We start from the raw sequence: 25,115 nt of genomic DNA, 5'->3' as shown, positions 1-25,115 counted from the left end.
ACTTTATGTTACGTTGCTCTGGTTTATCAGCAGGGGGTGCTAGTTTCACCTTAACAAGTTTCAACTCACCCTAAAGTGACATGACCTTTTAACAAACTTGTAAATATTGTCAGACTACCTTGCAACATACCTGGTTGGTTTAAATTCATATCTAGCAATTATTCCATCATTATTTTCTTATCACATAAAAAAAATGAGCAAAAGCTAAATTATTGTGACTGAAAAGGAAAAATCACATCTTCACCCACTTGTCTGAAGTATACTGTAGGTTCTCTCTCTCTACCCTTCCTTTTTTACTAACCAAAACTTCTTTGATACTAACGGCCCTCTTTTACTAAACACTATTTAGGCTTTTACTTCCACCAAATGAAACAGGAGAAAGTTAAGGCAACACTACACCTGCTCCACTTCTCTCCTGTCAAACTAACTCTGCCGAATCCCTGCAATATTTACTAGCTGACCGTGTTTGTTCCCTGTGTACCTGAGCTACTCTATCTGCCATCATGCCAACCCTCTTGCTCCATTCACAGGTCTAGAGTAGCCTCTCTCTGGCATCACATTACATAGCCAACGGAAACTACAACCCACTTCATTCACTTTATCTTACCAAGGGGAATGACTCAGACTATTTTTGTGCAAACTCAGCTAACTAGCAGTTGCCTTAAATGCACTTTTCCCCTTTTTTCGCTTGTATGTTCCTTTTTAACAATTATTTTTTTCAGGCGGTTGATATTATCATGTAATGTAATGTATATTTTTTTGGTTTTTATTTCACAGAGGATTTTTTTTTTTTTTTTTTAAATCTTTACCCCCGTCTGTCTTCCAACAAAAATTTAACCCCTCCTACTTTCGTCTAGATTATTAAATAAACAGAAAAACAAGTAATGTTGTAAAAAAAATAAAAAAGATCATGGCCTTTGACCTTGAAGGATAAATTGTCTTCTTTTCACATCTTTTGGTGAGAGGTTTATGTGTTTAAGGTGAGCATTTCAAAGCATCTTGATCGTTCCTTTGATGTTAATTTTCTTCCAAACCTCCCACTCCTCTACCCCCACTTTCTATATCTCAACTCCACACTAAGTTCACACAGTTTTCAATTCCTTACTTCAGTAAGTTTTCTCTGCATTCAAAGTTAAAGATTAATGTCTGTCACAAGACAGAGTTTTTTCTGATTTCTTTCTTTGTCATCAGTATAATTTACTCTTAAAAGAATTATATTTCAGAAGATCGAATTAGGGGTGAAAACTGACACTAAAACACTGTTTAAAATTCTGAAGATGAAGAAATTTCATATACTCATTACCTGAGTCCTGTATGTTATCCTTATTTGTCTTTGTTTTTTTTATTTTTTTTTATTTTATTTATTGACAAACAACTCACCACACGGTCCATTTGGTAGTTGTCCTGGAGCTTTCAGTCAATACAAAGTGCTCAGAGAAACTGATTTGTTTTTGTCAGCTGCTGTTTCCATCATTCTCATCATTTCCATTCATTTATTTTCAGTGGGATCTTTCACAGTTCACAACTGAATCATTTTCCTGGAGCTTTCAGTTGATTTAAAGTGCTGCTGAAGAAGATCATGTATTGAAAGCTCCAGGATAGCTATTTGATCTTGTGGTGAGATTATTTTGTCTACTACTGTTTTCAGTCAAGAATGAACTTTCATTCTTGTATCACTGTTATTAATGTCTTTTCTCTGTGTATCTAGTTTAATGACATTTCATTTTACAATATGCACCATTTTATTGTTTGCACTTTATTGCTGACTCCTATCAGCAGCTGTTATGAGTTGTCATGCCTAATGGAGTTCTAATAGAGCATGTTAACATATTGCTCTCATGTCAGAGAGAGGGAAATAGGCTTTGAGCTGTGGCTGGTGCACACGTTTCACTTCATAATCAATGGACAGAAATATCAAGGGAAGCTAGCGTACATCCTGTGCTGTTACACGTCAATAATATTCTTCAATAACCACATACAATATTTATTGCTAATGAAATTATTTAGTTTAAGTGTTTTATACATTTGCTTGGTATTATGAGCAAGTTTAAGACTTGTGGTATATTATGTGAATCATACTGTAAAACCTCTGCACTGAGGCAGTGAAAGTTACAGTTGTCTCACAAGCTTGTTAAACAGTCAGCTTTTTTTTTCTTTTTTTTTGCAGTTTTTTTTTTTCTTTTTTACCAGCTGTAAAGGACATAGAGCAGAGTCAGTCCAGGATAACAGTCTGTCTTTTCACTTCAGTTGTGACTGTCCCTGCCAAGCCAGACAAGAACAAGGGTCCAGCCAGGTTTTGCTTCATTTCAGACGAGCTCTGCCAAACAATGTCTGTCATAAAAGCAATCCCATCTGTCCTCCTCTCACCAACCACACAGAGGTCACTTTCCGAGGTTAGAGTGTACACTTCCTTCTATAACTAATTATTTAAAGGGGAAAATAAAGTTTTAAATGGAAAAAAGGCTACATGAAAAGAGTTAGTACATGCTATTTTTTCTGTATCTGCAATCTACAATTAGGCTAATTCTCCATATTTCTCAATTCCTGAAAACATAATCCATGATGACATACAGTATTTCTTGTTTGGAAACAGAAAGAGCTTTCTCTGCAGAAAACTTACTGGTGAGGCTTTTCCAGCATAAAGAAAACCTATTTGAACTCAGAAAACAGTAGATGTTTGAAAGCCCATTTTTTAATTATGGGACATTCTTGATGACATGATACCCCCTCTACAAGATACAAGATTGAAATATCTGACAGTACATCCTCTGAGGCTGTTTAACCTTGTTTCAGCAGCAGCTGGTCTGCAGCCAAACCAGCCAGGCGGATGCAGCTGCCCAGTCTGCTCTGTTCAGCTGCTTAGCAACACTGACTTCATGGCTCATACTCCTATTAAACAGAGGCTGGCAATTGACTTGTTGGTTTTCATCTCCAGTGACAGTGAAGATTCACTCCCACAACTAGTCGGCAAAGGATTCAAGGAATTTCCAAAATTTCCAAATTGCAACGCACAGTGCTCAAGTCCTTTTTAAAATAATAAAACTGATTAAGTGACGTGTTACGATTAGTAAATCACATAAGCCTTTGTCTTTTTTTCTGCTGATCATCCTGTGCATGTTGCCAAAGGTGTACTGCTGCTGGTGACTATGGGCCACTGCTCTATTGCCTCATGTTCCTGTAATAAAGGCAAAGTTAGTAGTTGATATTTCCCAGATTCTAATATACAATAAAATTGCATTTTTGTGGTTTTGATAGGGGACTGTAGAGAAACAAATTTAAAAAGGTGAGAGACGGGGCAGGACGTGCAGCAAAGGTTCAGTCTTAAACTGGTCATGTTGCAGTTTTTTTAATTAACCACAGAGTGTATTTAGTTTTTTGAGTAAAAATGAAGAACCCACTTGCCAGGCCTTTTATGGTTTGAATTAACTCTCACTGACTTGCCTGTGCAACGGTGGCCCACTTACCCAGTTGTTTAAAGTGTCTTACTTGCCGTAAGGCCTTTTGTGCCAATTCCATGAAGACCAGTGGGCATGAATTTGCCAAACTCTGTCCTATCTACCATCTTTCCATCATGCCTGAATGAGCATGCACTTACAGTAAGCCAGTGGCAACATGGGAGCTATTGTTTTAAGGGGAGCATTCATTTTACTAGCTGGCCTACCTTACATCCATTTTTAATGGTAAGATGGGGGATAGACTCCTGCTTTGTTCCAGTAATGCTGCTGTCATTGCTTTAAAAGCCTCATTAAGTTGGAGCAATATCCTGTTAGTGATCTTCTTCACCAAGTGCCAGACAGAGCGTTGTGGGTATCACAGGTTTGAGTATGTTATTCAAATTTGAGTCTATTGCGAGGTGCATTTGTTGGAGAATATTATCTATTTAAATTAAATTTTATGTCATCAGAGGGGTTTCACTTTGACACTAAAGCACAGAAAAATAGTGCTGCACCCAGATGGAGTAAACAACTTGTTATAGGTTGTTTATTCCAAATTGAATAAACAACTTTGTTATTTTGGTTTGCAGCTATCCTGACATTACTGACATTGCAAGCCAGACAGTGTGAGCTGATGGCTAGACTGCCTCCCAGTCTGCTCTGTCCCGACCACAGTAAAACAGGGTACAGTTTAAGACAAACATCTGCCTTTGAGCGCTGTCCTTGTTCACTCACATAACATTTAAATCTTTTCAGGTCATCAGAACTGGTTGGTGTCAGCAAACAGGAAGCTGTTGCATTTCTGAAAATCTAAAGAATGTTGTCAGTTTTCTTTTGATTTTTTCCCCCCTTCTCTCAGCACTATTTACTGTCTGAAAAGAAGTAATATACAGTGCAGGACAGACAGAAAACACTCAGAGTAAGCCACCATAGAATTACCGAAGCAAGAAATGTTAGTGGGCTTTTGGCATCACCACAAACCTTGATGCTTTAATCATATTCATGTGAGGGGAAATTTCTGCTGGCCTGACAATTTGCTGCGCTTGATGCCAACAGAGCCACAGGAACTGCGACAGTGGTATTCAAGCAGGAATGTGTGGAAATAGAGCTACTTATCATATTTTACTTAGCTTCAGTCCTCTAAAAAGTCTCCTCTAAGCCACCTTTTCAGAATATAGTGCTTGATCATTCTTTTTTACCCTTCCCAAGCATGTTAACCCATGGCTTCCTCCAAGTGCCAGTAAAAAGATACTGGCAAATATGAGAAATATCAGCTGTTGTTAAAGACAAAACACATATAAGTGCATGGCTAGATACAACTATCTGATTTTCAGTTTTGTAATCTGCAATACTACATTCATTTCTAGCATTACAATTTCCATCATGCTTGTATATATTGTACATATTTGCACTTTGAAATGGATGTTCAAATGCTGCATATTTCAGCAACCAGGTTATTTTTGCAGGTTAGATGTTCTCCTCTGCAGACTTATACATTTTAAAGTTAAGGTTTGGTTGCAAAACTTCTGCAAGAGTGTGCAATGTAGGAAAACACTGGACATGACTGCAATGCCCTGTGAAGTGGCCCTCTGCCTGAAAACCAGCCAAGGTTTCATTTCAGTGATGACAACCTGTCAGATGAGACCTGAACATGTGCCCTGTTTGATTTCACTGTAGCCTACAGTGTAACTGACCTTGGGGCTCGTTCTCAGTCTCTGTGTGCTCTTTCTCTTTCTCTCCCACAGGCTTAGCACATCAGTGGGATTTCTGAGGCAGCCACGTTATTTCTAATCCGACTGATGAAACCTTTCACCTCACAGTGATATCAAAGACATCCTTATAGGGTACCAGATAAACATGTTACTGACCTGCTATTATTCTTTCCACTTTTAATTAATATCAGTAGCAGATAAGACAGGTAATGAGTAATAATTTAAATTCTGAAGTATGAGATTAATCTATGGATATTCTGGTTAATTTGAGCAGGGGTAAAAATTAAGTGCCATCAAGGCTTTGCAATAATGACAAAATCAAATATCACAATATTTTTGACCATATACATCAATATCGGTATTGTAAAAGTTTTGTAGGAATGATTATTGGTGCTTTCACAAAATTATTACATGATGAGATTTTTGATAAATATGCCTATGTGATTTTGATATATTACAAAGTAAGTAAAGGGAAATAATAGAACAGCTAGAGCAGTGTGGTAAGTTCAGAAAATGACATCACTGTACTGTAATGTAGCCTTTTTAAACCAGGAAAAGACACATATGTCATATGATGATATGATGATCTAAGACGATATCTAGTTATATATTACAATACTATAGATATATTATCCAGCCCTTGTTCTTAGCTTTGTCAGTACTATCTGAAAAAGTTAGTATGGTAAGTTTCTGGAGGGGAAAAAAGAGGATGAGTCCTACAAAACAATTTCGACCTGACCTCCACTCAAACTTCTGAAACAAGCTGATATATGTGGTCGTTACATAATTGCATTCCTGCCCTTTCGACTCAGCAGTCCCTCAGTTTGAGGACCTGCTGCCTGAAAGCCGCTTGTCTCCCGCGCTGCTGACACGACCCTGTCTCATTTGTGCTGGCGCAAGTAATCACCCCGGGGGTGCAGGCGGTTGAAGGCAAACCAGACAGGCACTTGAGAAAAAACATTAGCTTTGGACTACACTTGGAGTCGGAGTGTTTCAGCCTAGCCAAGGGGTTTGAACGGGGACCGCAGGTGTACGCACATTATCAAATGTCTTAAGTGGTGCTGAAAGGACAGCGACAGAGAGGACAGCTCCTGCCTCCTGCTGAAAGCACACCTGTGGCCAAAATATTAGTGCACTGACTATTGAAACTGCTGAATCTTGGCATCTTCAAGTGTGAACATATCTATTTTGACTCTTAACTCATTTAAAATTCTGCTTCAGAAAGGAAAGGTAGGTAAAAAACGAAACATATCCGAGTTTCACAGTGAAAGTTTAAATAAACAGAGACATGCACCCTTTAACCATATATTTCCACATTACATTTGTGGGTTCCTTGGTCCCTCTACTGCAGTGTATTTTCCAATGACTAATCAAAACCACAATTCAAATACTCATGACCTATGTATATTACAATATGAGGGAAAATCATATGCCACCTGGCCATGCATCAGCCACCACTACAGTGCCACCTCTGGCTTTAACTGAACTCCTGCCTGCCTGTCTGCTCTGGCAATCCCACAGTGCCACACACACACACACACACACACACACACACACAAACCAGCACACACCACTTCAGCACTAGTTTCAATTCTTCCTCGGTCACTCTTGCAGGGCTCCACCATGGCAGAGCGCAGGGGAAACTGGGACCAGGCAGAGGACGACCTGCCGGTTTATCTCGCCCGACCCGGCACGGCGGACCAGGTGCCCCGGCAGAAATACGGCGGCTTGTTTTGCAGCGTGGAGGGAGCATTTGAAAGTAAAACCATAGACTTTGATGCTCTGAGCGTCGGGCAGAGGGGCTCCCGCACCCCGAGGACAGCAAAACGGGAGACCGGTCTTGAGGCAAGGAGAACGGCGAGTGACAACAGGAGCTCCTTGAAAAGTCCAGCGCCGAACAGGCGAGGAGGTTTCGACTCACCCGAAGTGGCTGTCAGGGCCAGCAGCGGTAAAGAAGTGTTGCAGAACCTGGGAGACGAAAAGGTAAGAAGACTAACTTTTGCGTGACTGGCAATGTGAGCTGGAGTATTTTCTACAGTGTGTGTCACTGTTGAGCTTGTTTCACTTTTTATTACTTCTTTATTTTTCTAAAGGAACTAAATATTCCATTATTATTATAAGACAATAATATTCAATGATGAAACATGCTTTGTGAGATGAAGAAGCACATTATACAGGCAAATAACCTTTTGAAATTGCAAATAATGAGTACAATTAACTGACTCATGAATGCCTTTATTGACAATGATGCTGTCAAGCAATGGGTCACACAAAATGTAAAAGCTGTCCTTCACCCACTGATTCAAAGCTTAGGTAGGCTGGATTTATGCCATGTGCATTTGGGAGCTGAAACTGTGGATGAGACTTTAAATTGTTGATTGTATGAGTCATTTTGTCACTTTCCTATATACTGTAAAATAACTGGAAGAAATTAACTAAAGACATTACAGAGAGAATTTAAAAGCATTGAATTGAGATACATTAACTTTACATGTAATTAGTATATTGTGCAGTCATTGGACCCAAAGAGCATGAAGCAAATTGTGAAATAGTGATTGAATAGCCATGAGTGGAGTTAGGATTTTATTGGAAAATGTAATTTAGCAAAAAATACAATTAGTCTTAAAAGCATATGTGGGGGAAACACACAAACAGATTGCATACCAAATTTGAGGCCACCTTGACTTACCATTCACACAGTAAACCTTTATGGACATTTGTTTGGCAAGTATGATTCTTAAACCTTTGAGGAATACTGCAGGACAAATCTGTGTGTCAAGACAAATAAATGTGAAAAAAGACACAAGAGAAAATGGCCGCAGAGCATGAGTCAGGGCTGGACAAATGAAAAGTTCTTTCATTGCTGCAGGTGTAGGCGACTACAGTCACAACAGACTGTGATGCTACAGTAAAATTTTAAAGGGAAAAAGCGAGTAAAGGAGAGTTTTGCACGCTCATTTACTAACACATTGATTTGCTATTTTTGCATATATTTAATCAAAACAAGACAAAGTACATGTCAGTGACATATACTGTACTACATTAATTGACAGGAACTACTGAGCGATATCATAATAGTTTGACCAAATTAGTGATACTGTCTTAAGCCACACATTTTAGAAATGTAACACAGATTAAACAAGACTAAATGGAATAGACGAATGAGAGGTTTCTAGCATGTTTAGGGTGGTTGCTAGGGGTACTCTGAGTGGTTGCTATGGTTGATAGAGTGCTCTGGGTGTGTGGATTACTAAGTGGTTGCACACAGGTTACTATGGGGTTCTTAGTGGATGTTTTTAGGACAGTGTCTAGAGATTTTATATGGTTGCTATCTAGTTACTATTGCAAGTGAGCTCATTGTTATGGTGTCTGTGGCTGCATAGAGGGAACTGCATGGTTGCTAGGGTGTGCTTCTTATAATACGAGCAGTGGAAGCAATGCTAGGCTTAGTGTCAATCATAAGAAGCCCATTATAGTACCACTTTTTTAAATTTATAATGAATAATTCAAAATTCATTCAAAATTCATCATGATAATGTGCATGGCAAATTTAAGGAAAGCTATGCCATCACAGGTGTCCTCAAAGAACAACATGTGGCACCATGGAGAGAGAAAGAAACAGAGAGGATGGGTTTGAAGGTTTCCACACCATGGAAACAGAGCAAAGTGAAACAAATCTTTAGTCTATGTTATCTTCCAACAACCAAATGCTGTCATTAGAACAATAATGACAAAGGCAAAAACTTTATGTTGTATCCTGAAGTTTATACATTATTTCCAGAATACTATTTCTATGTCTTACAAAGAGTACAAATGTCTTTAAATTCTCACATACCTGCTGCTTAATATAAGCGTGGACTGTGTCATTGATTTGTAATCTGTATTATCCACTGTTCTATGTTCCCATGTTTTTTTTTTTCTTTTTTAGTATTATTATTATTTATTGTTCTTGTGCTACTTCCACTGTTAAATGAGACTTGTTTTGAGCAGGAAAGTTGGTTCATCTGGTGTCAGAATGAGATCATTCTCTGGCCAGCAAAACCGATGATTCATATTCCTCCCTCTCTCTGGATCACTCTCTCTCTCTCTCTCTCTCTCTCTCTCTCTCTCTCTCTCTCTCTCTCTCTCTCTCTCTCTCTCTCTCTCTCACACACACATGCACACACACACACACACACACACACACACACACACACACACACACACACACACACACACACACACACACACACAATTTTGGCTCTGAGAAGAAAGAAGCCATTAGACAAAGGGAGGATGTTTACTAGTTAACCATTTCAGGGCTGATCATGTATTTGCACACACAGACATTATCACACAACACACAAATGAGGCAAATTGATTTTTATGAGAAACAGGAATGGGTTAAACATTATTTAATGATCTGATGTAATACAATATGTCATAGATTACAGTCCAATAGAATCCAATAAAATGTAATTGCCTGCTTAAAGGCATAAAGTTTCATCAACCTGACGTCAACTCTAGTTTGGAGTAAGCAGACACTACAAAATGGTTTGTTCTGTTTTAGCGGATACAACACTGTCTAGTTACCAGTGTCATATACTCAAAGGGGTGATCTGTGAAAATGTGTTTTATCTTCTTTCTGGTCATGTTGGTAAATTGTTGGATCACTTTTAGTACGATTTTATTAAGAAACAACATCTTGTTTGTCTTGGGTTTCTTTGGAAACAACTCTTCCTGTTTATTTCTTCTTAGAAACCTACTCAGCACTGCTATGGATATGGATATTCAATGATTTTGGCAGCTAAATCCCTAACTAACCCTAAACCCTAACCCTAACCCTAAACCTAACCCTGAAATAAGTCATATAATATCACTTCATTTATTGAATTCTTCTCTAAACTCTTGTGTACTGTTAATATCCTATAATGAAAGACACACTTAATGTGTACATGGCTTAAATAGGTTTTTTTTAAAGGCATTGGCAACCTTTAATTTTTTTTCCAAAAATGACATGATCCAAGTATACACAAATGGTTAAAAACTAAAACTGTCTGCTGTGGGGGGCAAATATCTTATCTTTCTCCCTAGTCTCCCATCATTAATTCATTAGAGACTCAGCAGCAGCAGAAGAGTAACAGGCCTGATGTCCAATTACTACATCAGGACTGACTGAAACCATAAAGTGTAGGTTTATTTTAACACTGGTGCTGATACTGATTCACAGTGTGTCCGCTGCACGCACTAACTCACTCATCTATATTTGAATCTATACTCTACATCACCCTTATAATAATATTAAATATATATCTCCTGGATTCTAAATGTAAATTGTATCCTGCCTTTTACAGTTTTTACTGTCACAGTCTATTACTGCATATGTTAAAGTGTTTCCTCTAAGGATGTGTGTGGACAAAGTGGACATCTTCAGTGTGGCAGACAGCCAGTTTTCCCCCTTGTGGCCTGAGACTGAACTGCAACACTGCACCTTCAAAATGACCGGATGATTCAGCAGAAATAAAGGGAGTAGGCTCTGTGTGTGTGTGTGTGTGTGTGTGTGTGTGTGTGTGTGTGTGTGTGTGTGTGTGTGTGTGTGTGTGTGTGTGTGTGTGTGTGTGTGTGTGTGTGTGTGTTAGTGTGTTTGTGTGTGTGTGTGTGTGTGTTTGCTTTCTTTGTAAGCTGTTTGAGGAAATCAGACTGACAGTTGAGACAGAACACTCCTCTGACATTGTCTAGTACATTGCGGATGCTAGTGTGGCTTAGCAAGAACCCTTTCATGGAAACTATTGATAAATATAACAGCTAAAAATCATTGTTGTAGCCCTTTAATGATTAGGGTGGATGCATGGTGGATGCATCATAAAATAGTCACAATATTCAATAAGAAAAAAACATGCATTTTTGTACTAAGATGACCTTAACCATATTGTGTTTACGTCACAGTCATACAAAGGATATTAATCATTACTATAGGTCTGATGGGTTATTTCCTGTCTGGTGATAATTAGTGCGATCAGCTACTGTAGTGGAGTGAAGAATGGGGAGTGGTTGGCCAGATGTCATGGGGAGCTGGTTTTGCGAAGGACTATCCTCTTTGTTGTCCTGCAGGGTGGCAGTCAGATTGGGAGAAGCACTTTACACACTTACCTACACATATATTATATACCCACACATACATGCCTTATTTTACTCTTGTCAATATGCACACATCTACATAAAGTGCATGCATGTAAGCTACAAGTATTTGTAAATTATAAAAACAAATAATTCATGCTGCAGTAGATTATTTTAGTATAATCCAGATTCACAGAATGACACTTAAAGAGGAAAAAAAGCACCAATGTCCAGAAATTAAAGAGGTACTCCACCAATTTTACACATAAAGGTCAGTATACTTGTCATGGTTAGTACCATTCAGCATGTGAAATCAGATGTATATCTAATACCGATAAAAGTAAATATATAATGTCAAATAAATACATTCATACAAGCTGAAAAAAGGCCTTTTTATCAGTTGGTCTTGAAGAATACTAAACATGAGTTATCCAGAGAATTGCATGATGAGATATGGTAAATCCAGTGTTTTTGGTGCTTGACCCCTACTAGGGACGTCAGGATAATTTTTACCATTATTTTTCAAATTTCTCTCTTGCAAGTTACCCAACTTTTTCCAAACTGCTCTCCTTTTAAGTCCCTGCAAATTTTCCCTATTACACAAATGCACTTTATTTTAATGTTTCAGGTGGGTGCGTTCCATTTTTCACCCAAAATAATTTAGTTAAATCCCGTAAGCAAGAAATTCAAAGTTTACTTCAAGAGAGAGTAAGATTCCCCGGTGTTACAGTAGATATTTTTGCAGTTACCTCTTTGTGTCATTTGGGGCCACCAAGGTGCCACATCTGCCGGTGCAGCTATGATGGCGTGACAGAGTGCTTTCTGCATCCCTGATCTGTCTTGCTCTTGTATGTCTGTCAGTGTCAGCTGGTTAATGTGGACTGCAGAGGTTGCAGGCCTGCAAACTTGAAGTGTGTTGTTGATGCATTCTCTAAGGCCTGGGAATGCTGAGGTAATGCCTTACTGATTCACTGCCATGAAAGGACATGTCAGCATGCAGAAGCTGTGTCCTCTAGATGCCAAAAGCAGGAGATAAAAACAATCTGTGGCTATTAATTTATACCAAAAATATGAATCATTAGAGGGTATATCCTCCTGGTATATGCAATATGTGATTGCAGACTACAATACAAAGTAAAATACATTTTGGTTTGTTTTAAGGGAAATACCTAAACAAAATCTACATCTTGCATGTTGAGATATTCTAAATATCATACTAATCTCAATCATTTTTTGATAAATATATAATAACTCATACAGATATTCTAAAAATGATAAACTAATAAGAGAGATAGGGTTTACTAATTTGTCATAAAACCTTTAAACCTTACACTTCATATGTTGCATGCCATACATTAATATCTTTCTTGAAACCAAATGAAAGTGCAATTTTCCAGTTTATAATAGCAGTATGGATACATGTAAACAGGCACACCCTCAGTCACGTGCCCACTCTTACATGCATGTTATTCTCAGAACCTAATTATGGGTGCATTAGTGCTGAGGAGGGAGTGGAGAAAAATGGTGGAGTGGAGGGGGATTCACTTTAGGTCCAAACAATAGAGACACATGGCTGGGTGGGGACATGCAGAAAGAGGGAGAGGGTCTTTCCCTCTGTGTGTGTGTGTGTGTGTGCGTGGGTGGGTCGGGGGTAGACATGTGGGGTGTGCAATGTGGTGGACAGGCTCTGTGACAGCTGCTACTTCATTTCGCCCCCCTCCTCTGTGCTCAGAAAAACAAAATACCAAAAATCTGTAGGTAATTATTGTTAAAGATTTACACTTAGATGTAATTTTTCTACATAATATTTTAATTTAAACTACATATTCGATGCTGAATGTATCCAGGATCACATGTATGCCTAATTATACTTTCGTGCATTTAGAAAATAAGCAATTTGATGGTGTTTAAAATGGCTTAAATGACTTAAACTTGACGATGAAAACACTTGCAAATGACAAGGTAATAGAAAATTTAAACTATAGGCCTCCTTTGTGTATCAATGTGTTTTACAATGTTTTTTTTTCCATGAAACTCTTTACAACTTTAGACTACTTAGTCAGTAAATGAATTTTATAAATAGCCAAAATTGTGAAAGTCTACTCATTTATTATATACACGAGAATTAGGCTTTTTACCAGAGTGAATTCAATCCCCTCAGAATAAATGTCAGTACCTAATTTTGACAAAAATTACAATAATTAGTTTAATGATGGCAATTTCTATCAAGCAGGGATTAGAGGGAGTGTCATACATGCCCTTCTAATCAATCAATGAATGAGTGAATCAATCAGTTACTCATGCTGGCTCTATGACTTGATATTATGAATTAAATATGAGGCAATGAAAATCTGATATGTCAACAATGACTACGACATATCTGATATATGTTGTGTATGTGCAAAGAAAAATCTGTGACACCCTAGTAATGCAGACAACTGGTTGATGGCTGGGGGCTGCAGTCTGGCTCACCAGCTGCTCCACTGCGCCCTCCGGTGGAAAGATTGCGACGCTGTTTCTTTCCAATTGAGCCTATTGAGGGAGGGGCCGGTCGGCTGACTGGACCATTGACGCTCCTATAACAGTCTGCGAGGCACTTACACATCGCACTGACAGAGGGGCGACCATTCCCTGAAGCTCTCATCCAGGCGAGGGCCGCTGCAGCATCCGTAAAGAGGGAATATCGTTTATTAAATCTTGTTTGAAAGGTGGAATCGAACGAAAAATGTCTTATCAAGGAAAAAAGAACATCCCAAAGATCACAGTGAGTAAAAAAATAAAGGGTTATTTAGGCTCCATTGGCTGTGGGAACTCTTACGCGTGCTTTTGCAAATCACTGCATTATCAGTGTTATACGCTGACTCTGCTGTGGATCCTTAACGAGAACCAGCAGGGATTGTAATTCTTGGGTCTATTGTGAGACTTCATCCTGCAGGAAGCCGCTGGAAAAAATACGCACGATGAAATGGCATGACATAGTGACAGACAGGCAGGGAGATAAGGCGTTTTCTTAAAGGTGTCCTGCATCTTCTTTGTTGAGGCGAACCATGCATGTGACGAGCCGGCTCGCCCATATAATAAGCACTGTAATGTTTCTGCTGTCTGGTGTGCATATGTGTTAGTTTATGCTGACAAGATCTTTACATACTGATAGATTTTAAATGATCTCTCAAAGCAAATCATTATAATGTTGCATCCATGTGCATTACAAACGATTAATTGCCCCTGCAGTTTCTCTGTATTTAAAAAGAAAAAAAATGTTTTCCAATTAAAACATCTTATAGCCATTTTGACAAGAGTCTTCCCAGCCCTTTCTCTTTTATGGAGATTATTTCGGGCCTAATTGATCACTCTGATGGCAGCCTATTGAAAACCGTTAATCCCCAATTCAGTGAGTTTTTGGTGCCATTTTGTGTTTTAGTGACATTACAGCCTTATCACATTTTCCTGGGGCTCTTCAAATATTTGCAGAAAAGTAAGTATAGCGTAAAATAATTCACTATTCTTGCACATGAGCTCAATATTTCCACAGAAGGTTTTATTCTTTTTACTGTTAAAAATGAAACATGTCTCCTGCAGACATGGGCCACTGCACTGTTCATGTTGCAGGCTGGTGCAGAGGAGAGTGAGAGGAGGAAAGGAGAGGGGGGAAAATACACGCCCATTTGTGATGAGCTGTGATAAGCCGGCCTTGTGAAGGGGTGCCTCTATTTCTGCATCACAAGAAGGAGAAAGACTGAGACTCTGTTAAAGGTTGAATTCAGGGCAGGCTGGTGTTACACTATGAGCCAGCTGGGTGTTGGTGTGTGTTACAACTGCAGAAAAACTAGCAGCCCACTGCCTCTCCCTGTCTCTCTCTCGCTCTCCGTATGTGTGTGTGTGAGTCTGAAATGCCTGCCAGTTTTCATTGTTGCAGCTCAGGCTGCAGTCAGGGGTGTGTTGCTCGGCTGTGGGAGACACAGCCTTTGTCTCGTCTCCTCGGTTGCTATTACACCACAGGGGTGAAGACCGTGGTAGCTTTGGCCTGTATAGATCATGTATTCTGTGTCTGTATTCTGGGTCTCTTAATGACATTATTCTTTAAAGTAGGGCATGTCTTTATAATATGCTAAAGTGGGGCAAGATTTTCCAATGCATGTTTTACAGTCATTATTGGGATGGAAATTTAAATTTAGCAATCCCCTTTTTCCTTTCTTGGTCTGCTTTTATGGTAGATTTGACCTGAGGAAGCTATTATTTTATGTGTCAAATAGCACCCATCTCCCCAGGCAAAATTAATAAGTGATGCATCATCTGAGAGCACTAGACTCACCAAGATACATTCTTTCGCTTTCTATTAGTTTGATACTGAGGCAAAAAAATCACCTTGGAAAAATTAGTAGCACGAGTGACAAACTTGTTAATCATTGAGATTTTATCCCTGGTTAATGCGGTGGCGCCTTTGTCTACTTGTGGTTGTGGCAATTGTGTTTTAGGGCGTTTTCAAACCGAATAAGCAGCTAAATTGGTAATTGTGTTATGTATTCCCCTTGGTTTGCTTTCTTTTGACACAGGTATAAATTCAAGCTAACCTAAATGCATCCCTAAAAGCCAAGTGAAAACTGCTCACTCTGCTCTTTGGTTAGATGTGTCTTTGGTGAAAATGTTAACACAGGAAGGAGGTCCTGAAGCAAGTCCTGTCTGCTCAAATATCAATCAAGGCAATGCACTTTAGTCCAGTGTTCCAGGTCAGGGAGATTCATTCTCCGGCTAGATGCTGGAAACTGATGATTTCGCTCATCTGCATCAAAGTATTCAAATCACTCTTTGCTGAAGGAGCCATTTAGCTTAAACTTGCAGAATATGCCTTGTAGTTGGGTCAGATCGAGGTCAGTCCATTGATAATTCAATTGTGACCATGACCACTTCCTCAGTTCTGATCTGATCTGCTCAAACAAATTGTAACAAAGAGAAAATTAACAACAGTCTATTTCAACCAGACTAAAAACATGCTGGTTCGAAAATGGCCTGAATTATACTGGTCTGAGTTCTCTTTGAAATTACACATGTATCAACCACTGGGGGCAGCAAATACACCATCAATGGCTAATCAGACATATTGCAGAAGTACGCACGCAGAACACAATCAACAGTCTTATTAGTGATACTAAACTTATGATTTAATTACAAAAGCACAGACTATTCATGTCCGGTCTGTACATAAATCTTTTCCTGTATTTAAATCCATGCGAGAGGGGCGGACTCCACCTGTAATAATGAAAACTACTATGCTACAGAAGCAATTACAGACTGCAGATCTCATGAATTATATATGAATGAAATGAAAACTTTATTTCTGTATTTCGACACAACCACCATCATCAGGCATAATGGTGGTGGAAATGGGCTGATACTCTCATCAGAATATCATCAATTTTAATGTTCTTAGTATCAAATGTTCACTGCCTGTTGGTTTTAAAAGTGGTCTTCAACAAGTTTTTACTTTGAGAATGCACATAGAGAAAGGCGCAAACCAGCATGAGTTTCAGTGCATCCAAAAGTCCATACAAATTTAAAGACATGACCTAACTCTTCTCCAGTTCATCATGGTTTGTTGTTCATCTTGTGTAAAAATACTGACACACAAGGACATTAAATGCTGCATTTATAACAATCCTCCTCTTACCAAGAGGACACATACTGGGAAGAGGAGGATTGTAATAAATACAGCATTTAAAGTCCTTGTGTGTAAGTATGTGTCTTTCTCTTTCCTACTGTATATCCATGCATGTCCACTCTATTCCAGCTGCTTCCTTACATCAGCTCTCTGCCAGAGTGGCTCTGTCATATTTCTAGGTGTGGTTCTTCCCTTCCTCCCATACTCGTCCACAGCAGCCTCAGTGTTCTTCCAGGCTGGTACATGTCTTCACTAATCCCCTCCAGCTGGAATGAGCATCTGCGGGCATGAAACAGGGCCGGCAGACAGCGACTCTGCCCGGGAAATTAAACCCGTTCCCCCTGTTGACACACCACAAAACAGAGCTGTGCCACACCAGACTGTGCCATCACCACGCAGGCTGCAGCGTAGTGGGATTGAATGCAAACAAAACACCCTGTGGCCACCCAGATGTTGCTGTGCAACTCACCATGGCAACCAGCATACAGTTGTGATGACAGAAAAATACAACCCCTGTTTGGTTTCTTATGTGGGGATATGGATCGACAGACTTATATACGCAGTCATACTCACTTACAAACACTCTTTAAACCTGCCTTTTTCTTCTGCCATCATGGTTTTAAATGTTTACGCTACTCCAGCGTATCACAAGATCAACATTCCAGACAAGCCGGATCTCTCTATGATCATGGTTGGCAGGAGTCTCCAAAATTAATTTAGATTGATAAGCCTCATTGTTTTCATTTTCCAGAATGTGAAAAAAAATCCAGTGCAGTTTTGGGTGAAGAGTAAATATTTTTGTTCGCTAGGCAACAAGGCTGAAGCAGAGGCACTGGTGCACATTCAGGATGACTTCCCTCTTCCATTGGTTCCTGCCCGCCTCCCTGCTGCTTTCTCCACCCACACAAAGGTCTCTGTCACATCAAATGGAGGTCTCCTCTAATATCCTCTCAGCCTCTTTGGCCTGTTATGTAGCAATGGGGTTTTCCATGACCATTCCTACTTAAGCAGAGAGGAGTGGCTATTAGAAATTTTCACCCCTAGTTTATGAGCGCTTCTCCCTCCAGTCTGGTGGAAGTGGAAAAAAGTTGTCACTGGATATGAGCGTAGTAGTACAAGAACAACATCCTGCCGTCTATTTTTGATTACTGCTGGCTTGTGTAACAGAAAATGACAGTTTCCTGTGCAGTGAGAGCTGCTTTATTTTTGGTGCTTTGTTTTTTTTTTCAGTGTTGAATGACAAATTATTTTCCCCACCTGAACTTTTACTTTGCTTTGCTGTCAGAAATGTATCAAATGAACTTGTCAGAACTAGAAATAAGATGCAGTTGAGGCAGGAAAGAAAGACTTTCGACATTGAAATGCATCAAAAGAGCCATAACACACAATATTATAAACCCTGCTGATTTCTTATGTTGCAAATTGGGACAGACTTTTGAAATAGCTTTGTAGTCGACCTCAGACAGTTGTGATCCTGCATGATGTTTGCGTTAAAGCTAATCCTCCTCCAACTGTCGACACGAGGACAGTTGATAAAATCCTGACCTCTGTGACTTACAGCAGATCCTATTCCTCTATTCTTTAGCCAGCGCAGTGTTACCCCAGTTTCACACCCACACACATAAGCAAGTACACATATGTAGATGAAGATGAGTAAGAAAAATTTGTCACACTAAGAGTCATAATCACCCCTGCTAACAGTTAATTGTTGGCATTGTTTCCAACCAAACACAGTCACAGTCAAAGTTTAGTATCTGTTATCCATAAAACAATCCAAGAAGCTCATAAAAAACATTGATGACCTTTCAAGCTGTCAGCATTTCTTTCCCTTGTTTCCATCATTCAGGGTGTAACCCAACTGAAAGAGTTTTTGACTTCATTGAAACTTTTATATAGATATACAGTATTTGACGGTTGTTTTGCTTTTATAGGCTAGTAACAGCTAAGCCTGCTGCCTACTAATCTGAGCATTAATTTATCAGGGCACTAACATGTTCCATTAACATTCTGTGAGAGTGCCACAGTTCATTACTGTTAATGACTGTGTGCAGCTCATCCAGTCAGATTTTTTCCCCTTCCAAAAACTGGATGCTATAACAGTGACATGACTGACAGCCAAGGACATGGTCAGTGACCCTGGAAGGTCAGAGCACATCAGGATCAACATTATCATTGATGTCTGTGTTGGTGAATGCTCTAACCCAAGATCAAATCATGCATGTAAACAAGAAGAGTATTTTCCCCATAATTTAAAAAAATAATTATGTAATCAAGTCTCTTTGGATTAGAGCTGATGAAAATGGGTGTGATTCAAACCTGTGATGTGTCATTGTAGTATTTTGACATGGGATTAACAGAATATATGCACATAACAAATCAAATTGTAGCAAATATTTAACTTTGCTCTGTACATTTGGGCAGTCCTTTTAGACAGATAGGCTCTTCATCTTGGTTGTACTTTTACATGCTGTCCCTCACCACTGTACTATATCTGCTTACTATATCTGCTCTATTATTATTCTGGGACAATATCTGCTTATTCTGGGAAACCAAAAAAAGAAAAAAAGCCTGGAAGTCTGGAACAATGTACGCATGTCCCCTTCACTGATTTTTACTTTGGGGGCAGACACGAAGAAAAACACTGGGCAAGAATCAACTGATATCGATGGCCATTATGGTGGAGGCTGAGGTGGAGAAAGCAGTAGCAAGTCTTCATTATCTGTGGTCAGATCATATGTTCACCACAACATGTGTGAAAACAGGCCTTTCCTGAACAAAGTCATAACAAAAAAGTGATCGCACTGTAATAACAGCGCAGTAAGGCTGTATTATGCGGTCATTGCTCTTGTTTCTCTTCAAGGCTTGTCAGATAAAAGCATGTCATTAGTCGCACATCACTAATATGTTCATCATATTTACCTGAATCCACCATCTTGAAGCAATAGTGGTCATACAGTCCCATCTCAGAGTCAGGACTCTGTCATGTGAAGACCACTATACCCACAGAATGCCTTTCCGAAGTCTTTGCCTCAGCAAATTAAAAGAAGGCCAATCCAAAGCCAGAGTCAAGAAAGATGTGCCTCATTGAACATTGAGAGAGCAATTTTTTTTAATTATGTGGATGGTGCTGTCTTGTTAATGTTTGAACAAATGGTTAATTTATTCCAATAAACACATCATAGCATGGACAGTTTAACTCCAATAGTGTTACTGTGGCACTGTCAAAAGAGTTTGTGTTTTGTTAATTTGGAAGAAAACTGTTAAAATGTGAAATTGCAAAACTTTAGGACAATCAGGTGGTAGGACTGACCAGGGAGCCCAAATATGATATCCCCACCTACTGCACAATAAAATCAAATTTTGCCTTACGTCATTTTTTTTTTTTTTTAATAGTCAAAAAATGCAGATATGCTGACAAATCCCTTAATAAATTCTGAAACATAAACAGTCTTTTGGAACACAATGACTACATAACTGTGGCAACATTTGGAAACATCATGCTGTCACTTTATATATTTTCTATGAAATGTTGAAGTGTAACATATTGCTGGTGCTGGTCAAATGACATGAGCGCTGGCAAACGTGACAATTGAGGCTGTTTGTCATAGATTCCAGTAAAAGCCACAATGGATGTTGTGTCTGCATTTAGATTTATGAAAGGCAGTCTGAGAGGTTTAATGAAAAAACTCCTGTGTCAGATTGTGTGTCTTTGAAAAGGCCTGACAGTTTGGTTACCCATATTGCTTTGCCAAACACGACTTAGATTTAAGTTTCTGTATGTGTGCCTAAAATTGTACATGTTTGTTGCCATTTAAATGATCTGTACTGTTATATTTTTTATGTTGACGTTAAGAATTTTAACACATTTTATGTCACTGGCAGATGCACCAACTGAGGAAATCGCAGACTGAGTGTTGCTGGGTTGAAATGGAAAACCATTGATTTTTAAATGGTTGTGGTCTCGCATGCTGTTATATGGTATTGGTTATTTGCTTGTGGGGAGAGTGAGCAGCCAGAGACAAATATGAGAGTGCGTGAGAGAGAGAGAGAGAGAGAGAGAGAGAGAGAGAGAGAGAGAGAGAGAGAGAGAGAGAGAGAGAGAGAGAGAGAGAGTGCGTGAGAGAGAGAGAGAGAGAGAGAGAGAGAGAGAGAGAGAGAGAGAGAGACTGTTTTAAAGCACTGCAGTGTTGTAAATCAGGTTAAACCTCAACTCATCTGATGTAATTGATGAGAGCAGGTTTGTATTGCTGATTTAAACTCTATTATCATTGTATAGGGGCTGGAACTGCTAATTATTATTAATATCCAATTGTTTTTTTATGAATGAAGAAATTATTTAGTCTATAAAATGTCAAAATATTAAAAAAGTTAAACGCTTGTGTCTTTAAATTGCTTGTTTTGTCCGACCAACTGTCAAAAAGCCAGTGCCTTTGAGTTTACAATGGTAATTGATTTCACACTTTTAAATTAATAATTTACTTGATTAATTGATAATCTTAACAGTAAATTTTTTGTACATAAACTCTAATGTTGGTTATGCAGTATTGTCATCTTAAGCCGAGTGAATTGTAGAAGTTTGGGATTGATTTCATTTCATGTATTTGTTCATTAGTTATATATTTGTAAATGTGCCAGTGTTAGCAATCTGGCTAATTTTAAGTTGCAGTCCTTTGGCAAGATGTTCTGAAACCAGTGAAGTGGTGGTTAGAAATTACAGACAGAAGACAACAAGATGTCATAAGAACAATAGTAAGAAAATATGTATTCTCACAAGAGAGAGTCTATAGAGCAATGGGAAACAGCAAAACAGTACAATAATACCGCAGCAATATCCACTATTTGATAGATGTAGCAATGCAAATCTATCAATTGTTTTGTTTTTTTCTTTTGTTCTTTTTTTGCTTATTTCACATTGCCTGCAAAGCTATTCAGTGTACGATGATAGAAGCTGAAAAAATCAGCACATCCTTAAATCTGGAAAATCTGGAACCAGTGAATATTGGGCATTTTTTTCTTGATAAATGAGTGAGTTAAACAATTAATTGTGTTAAAAGTTGTCAATTCATATTCTGCTGATTTACTAATCAAGTAATCAATGAATTGTGTCATCATATACCGTGTTATTTAGTTTTTATTCATATCAGAACTGAAATCATTGGTATTCTTGTTAAAGAGGTTATCAGAGTTGTGAATATATGAGCTATGTCTTCAAGTTCATAATCAGACACGGCAGAGTGGTGAAGCAGTGGAACAATGTTCTGCTTTGGAAGGAATTGTGTCTGAGCTAATTAGCGACAGTTTTAGGGCAGCATGCTCTACAGTATGATGTATGCTGGTGCTGTTCCAGCCACTGATGACTGTGAGCTGTAATGTGTTCAGGGTGTGGTTGCCTGAAAAGGATCTGGACTCTGCTTCACACTACTCCATCACCATCAAACACAAAGACACAAGAATACACATATTGCATGTGTTTGGAGCTCAGCAGATATGGGACTTGTGCTATTTGAGATGCAAAACTCTATTATGTTTTTTTTCTCCCTTTTTTGCAGAGGTGTGAAAGGGTTGCTGCAGTTCATCCAAATAATGAAACACTGGGTCCACAGCCAGGGCTGTAAATCATTGCACATATGTGCTGATGGGAGATAATGCAAGTCTGTCTCTCCTCGGAGGGCTGGGAACTGAGTCCTTTTACAGGGTCTGAATTTATAACCAAGACTATGCTTGTTCTGGGTACAATATAATATATGTATTCCATAAATGTAGTTATGTTATAAACGTGGGCCTAAACAGTAGGACTTTTGTACCAGAACGATGCATGGTTTATTTTGGTCACCCACATGCGTAACCAAGTTACATACTGTTTGTGACATTTTATATATAAAATTGTAACAAATCTTGATAACCAAAATTGTTACTTCAAGAAACTAACCATTTATAGCAAATGGTTATACAGTTATAATGGTGGAAAAGAAGCTTTAAAGAATCCCATCCAATCCTGTGCTACACATGAGCATGTTTATTGAACGTTACTAGGCTGCAACCATCATTACTTAATCATTTGGTGCATGAAATAAAACTGAAAAAAATTCCTAGAGCCCAAAGTGGAAACAGTCCATAACACAAAGAAAGACAATCATATAAAACAAAAAAAAACATGGTCATTTGAAAAGCTGGAACGAGAACATTTTTAGTATTCTTCTTGTGGCCTATCGATTAACCGCCATCTTAAACCGTTTGTCCATCTCACCCAATCAACCCACCAACACGTCCCCTCTATCCATGCAGCCCTCCACCCAGCCAGTTGCTCACTCAACCAGCTCTCCAACAAGTCAGCAAAACCAGGCGCCCAGTCTCCTTTCCAGTCTCTCTCCCTGCAGTCAGCCCGTCGCCATGACAACAGCCTGCTAGAGTCAGTCCATGGCGCAGTGGCAGCAGCAGATTTTATGTCTGACTGTGTTGCGTCATGGCAACGCCCAGATCAGACCACATTATGGGATGGGAAGTTGAAGGCTCCTCAGATGTGCTTCATTTTCCTGCACCAAAACAGGATGCATGCACTTCATTCGGTTATGAGAATCGTTATTTTCTCATGTAGAATATTAAATACTCCCTCATGAAATGATCAGTAATCAGCATTTGCGATTGTAGAGGGTCTGTTGGGCAAAATGGTTTATGGAGAAAATAACATCCACAGTTAATTTTGTTACATAACAAGATCTGGATAAACATGGTTAAGATGTTAATCTATGATCAGTCCTCAAAAGCTGCTTCCAGCAGCAAACTGTCAGCCGCCCAACATGATTGGTTCAGGTCATTTTAAAGGACACCATGCTGAGTACAGGCTTCAATGAATTGTATATGTTTTTCTCTATTTAGGATTATTTCATTGTCCCTGGGTTTTATGATATCATTTCCTTGTTTTTAATTGCACTTGTGTTCTTTATTGGTTCGCTTTTCCCTCTTCCTTTGTAAAGAAAAGAGATCCACAGATAAAGTTTTATTATGATTATTATTAATGAATAGTTTTTCCTTAACCTACATTTACAGTAATATTCATAATTGTGTAACTAAACTGCTACAGACTGAATATTATTTGAGCCCCATTATTGTAGTCAATGAAGGGGGCTCACATGAACCTTTTAAAGCCTATGTTCAAATAGCAGAAATTTAATCCGGAAAGATTTGATATAGCAACAAGCTGGATGTAACCATTCACAAATTGCAGGTCTATATATAGCATATGAAGATTTTCTTTTGCATGTATGAGTTGAATGTTGGCATACACAGGTATGCATTTTTTCTATACTCCAATTGTTCTAGGGTGAACTTTTTATCTCATCACCTGTCTATTGGTGCTACACAGTGGGCAGAATGAGCATTAGAGCAGTGCTAGTGACTTATACTATTTTTGAAGGAGACGTTTGTCCATGAAATTGAGAAAATATCCATCCTAAAGCTCCGCAAAAACAAAGGACAACAGTGAGAGCTGTGTAGACAGACCCATAGGGGGGTCCATAGCTAAACTGTGTGTGGTGTGTTGACATAGGATAAGACTGACGAACATGCTGTGTCTCTTCCCTGCTATGAATGAATGAAAGAGACATTGTTCATCTTTTTGGGTGGAAAATTATGGATATAATCTAACCACAGTACAGATAAATAGATAAGCTTTGGGCAGTTCTAAATATAGAACAGATTGGATTTGGCATGGTAGATATTCATCCAGCTGAGCTTTTCTTGACAGTGTTTCAAGCCAAACTGGTTCTTTGTTAAGCAAATTATAACAGTTTCTCTTTTCTGTCCTCCCCCTCCTTCTTCTCATCTTTTTTCTCTACAGAGCGACAGGCTTCTGATCAAAGGTGGGCGGATTGTGAATGATGATCAATCCTTCCATGCTGATATCTACATGGAGGATGGCGTCATTAAGTAAGTTCTCCACTGTCCACCTTTCTGAACCGCTCTCATCCGTTCCCTTTTGCTTTCATCCCTCCACTTGCAGGCTCATCATCCATTTACTGTCTTTCATCAAGTTCATTAATCTCATATTTAACTGCATCTTTCTTATGAGAATGCAGATTGCTGTTATAGAAATTTGAAATGGAATACAGTTGCGAAATGTTGAGAGAGATATTCTGATCTCTATCAAATGGTTGGTCAGGTGAATTTGTGCAACGGTTAAAGAAAACATATGTTTCCCCTTGTTATATTTTTTTATTA

At 38.8% G+C, this 25,115-nt stretch overlaps 1 protein-coding gene across 2 annotated transcripts in view; it reads left to right on the top strand.

Annotated features, from left to right (window-relative positions):
• The first annotated feature begins 6,692 nt into the window (after positions 1-6,692).
• The window catches only part of LOC133993666 (dihydropyrimidinase-related protein 3), a 35,922-nt gene continuing 17,499 nt past the window's right edge, over positions 6,693-25,115 (top strand). Inside the window, exons 1-2 of one of the 2 annotated variants that reach the window (XM_062432668.1) lie at positions 6,693-7,129; positions 24,736-24,824. In XM_062432668.1, the coding sequence (XP_062288652.1) occupies positions 6,770-7,129; positions 24,736-24,824 (449 nt within the window). In that variant the 5' untranslated portion in view covers positions 6,693-6,769. Of the gene's footprint in view, positions 7,130-13,868; positions 14,007-24,735; positions 24,825-25,115 lie in introns of those variants that run through there. The other variant, XM_062432669.1, reaches the window with a different exon arrangement.

The sequence above is a fragment of the Scomber scombrus genome, chromosome 14 (genome assembly GCF_963691925.1).
Source record: "Scomber scombrus chromosome 14, fScoSco1.1, whole genome shotgun sequence".
In the NCBI taxonomy this organism is placed as follows: domain Eukaryota; kingdom Metazoa; phylum Chordata; class Actinopteri; order Scombriformes; family Scombridae; genus Scomber; species Scomber scombrus.
Note: the sequence above shows the minus strand (reverse complement) of the source record. Positions and strands in the feature narration are given on the sequence as shown.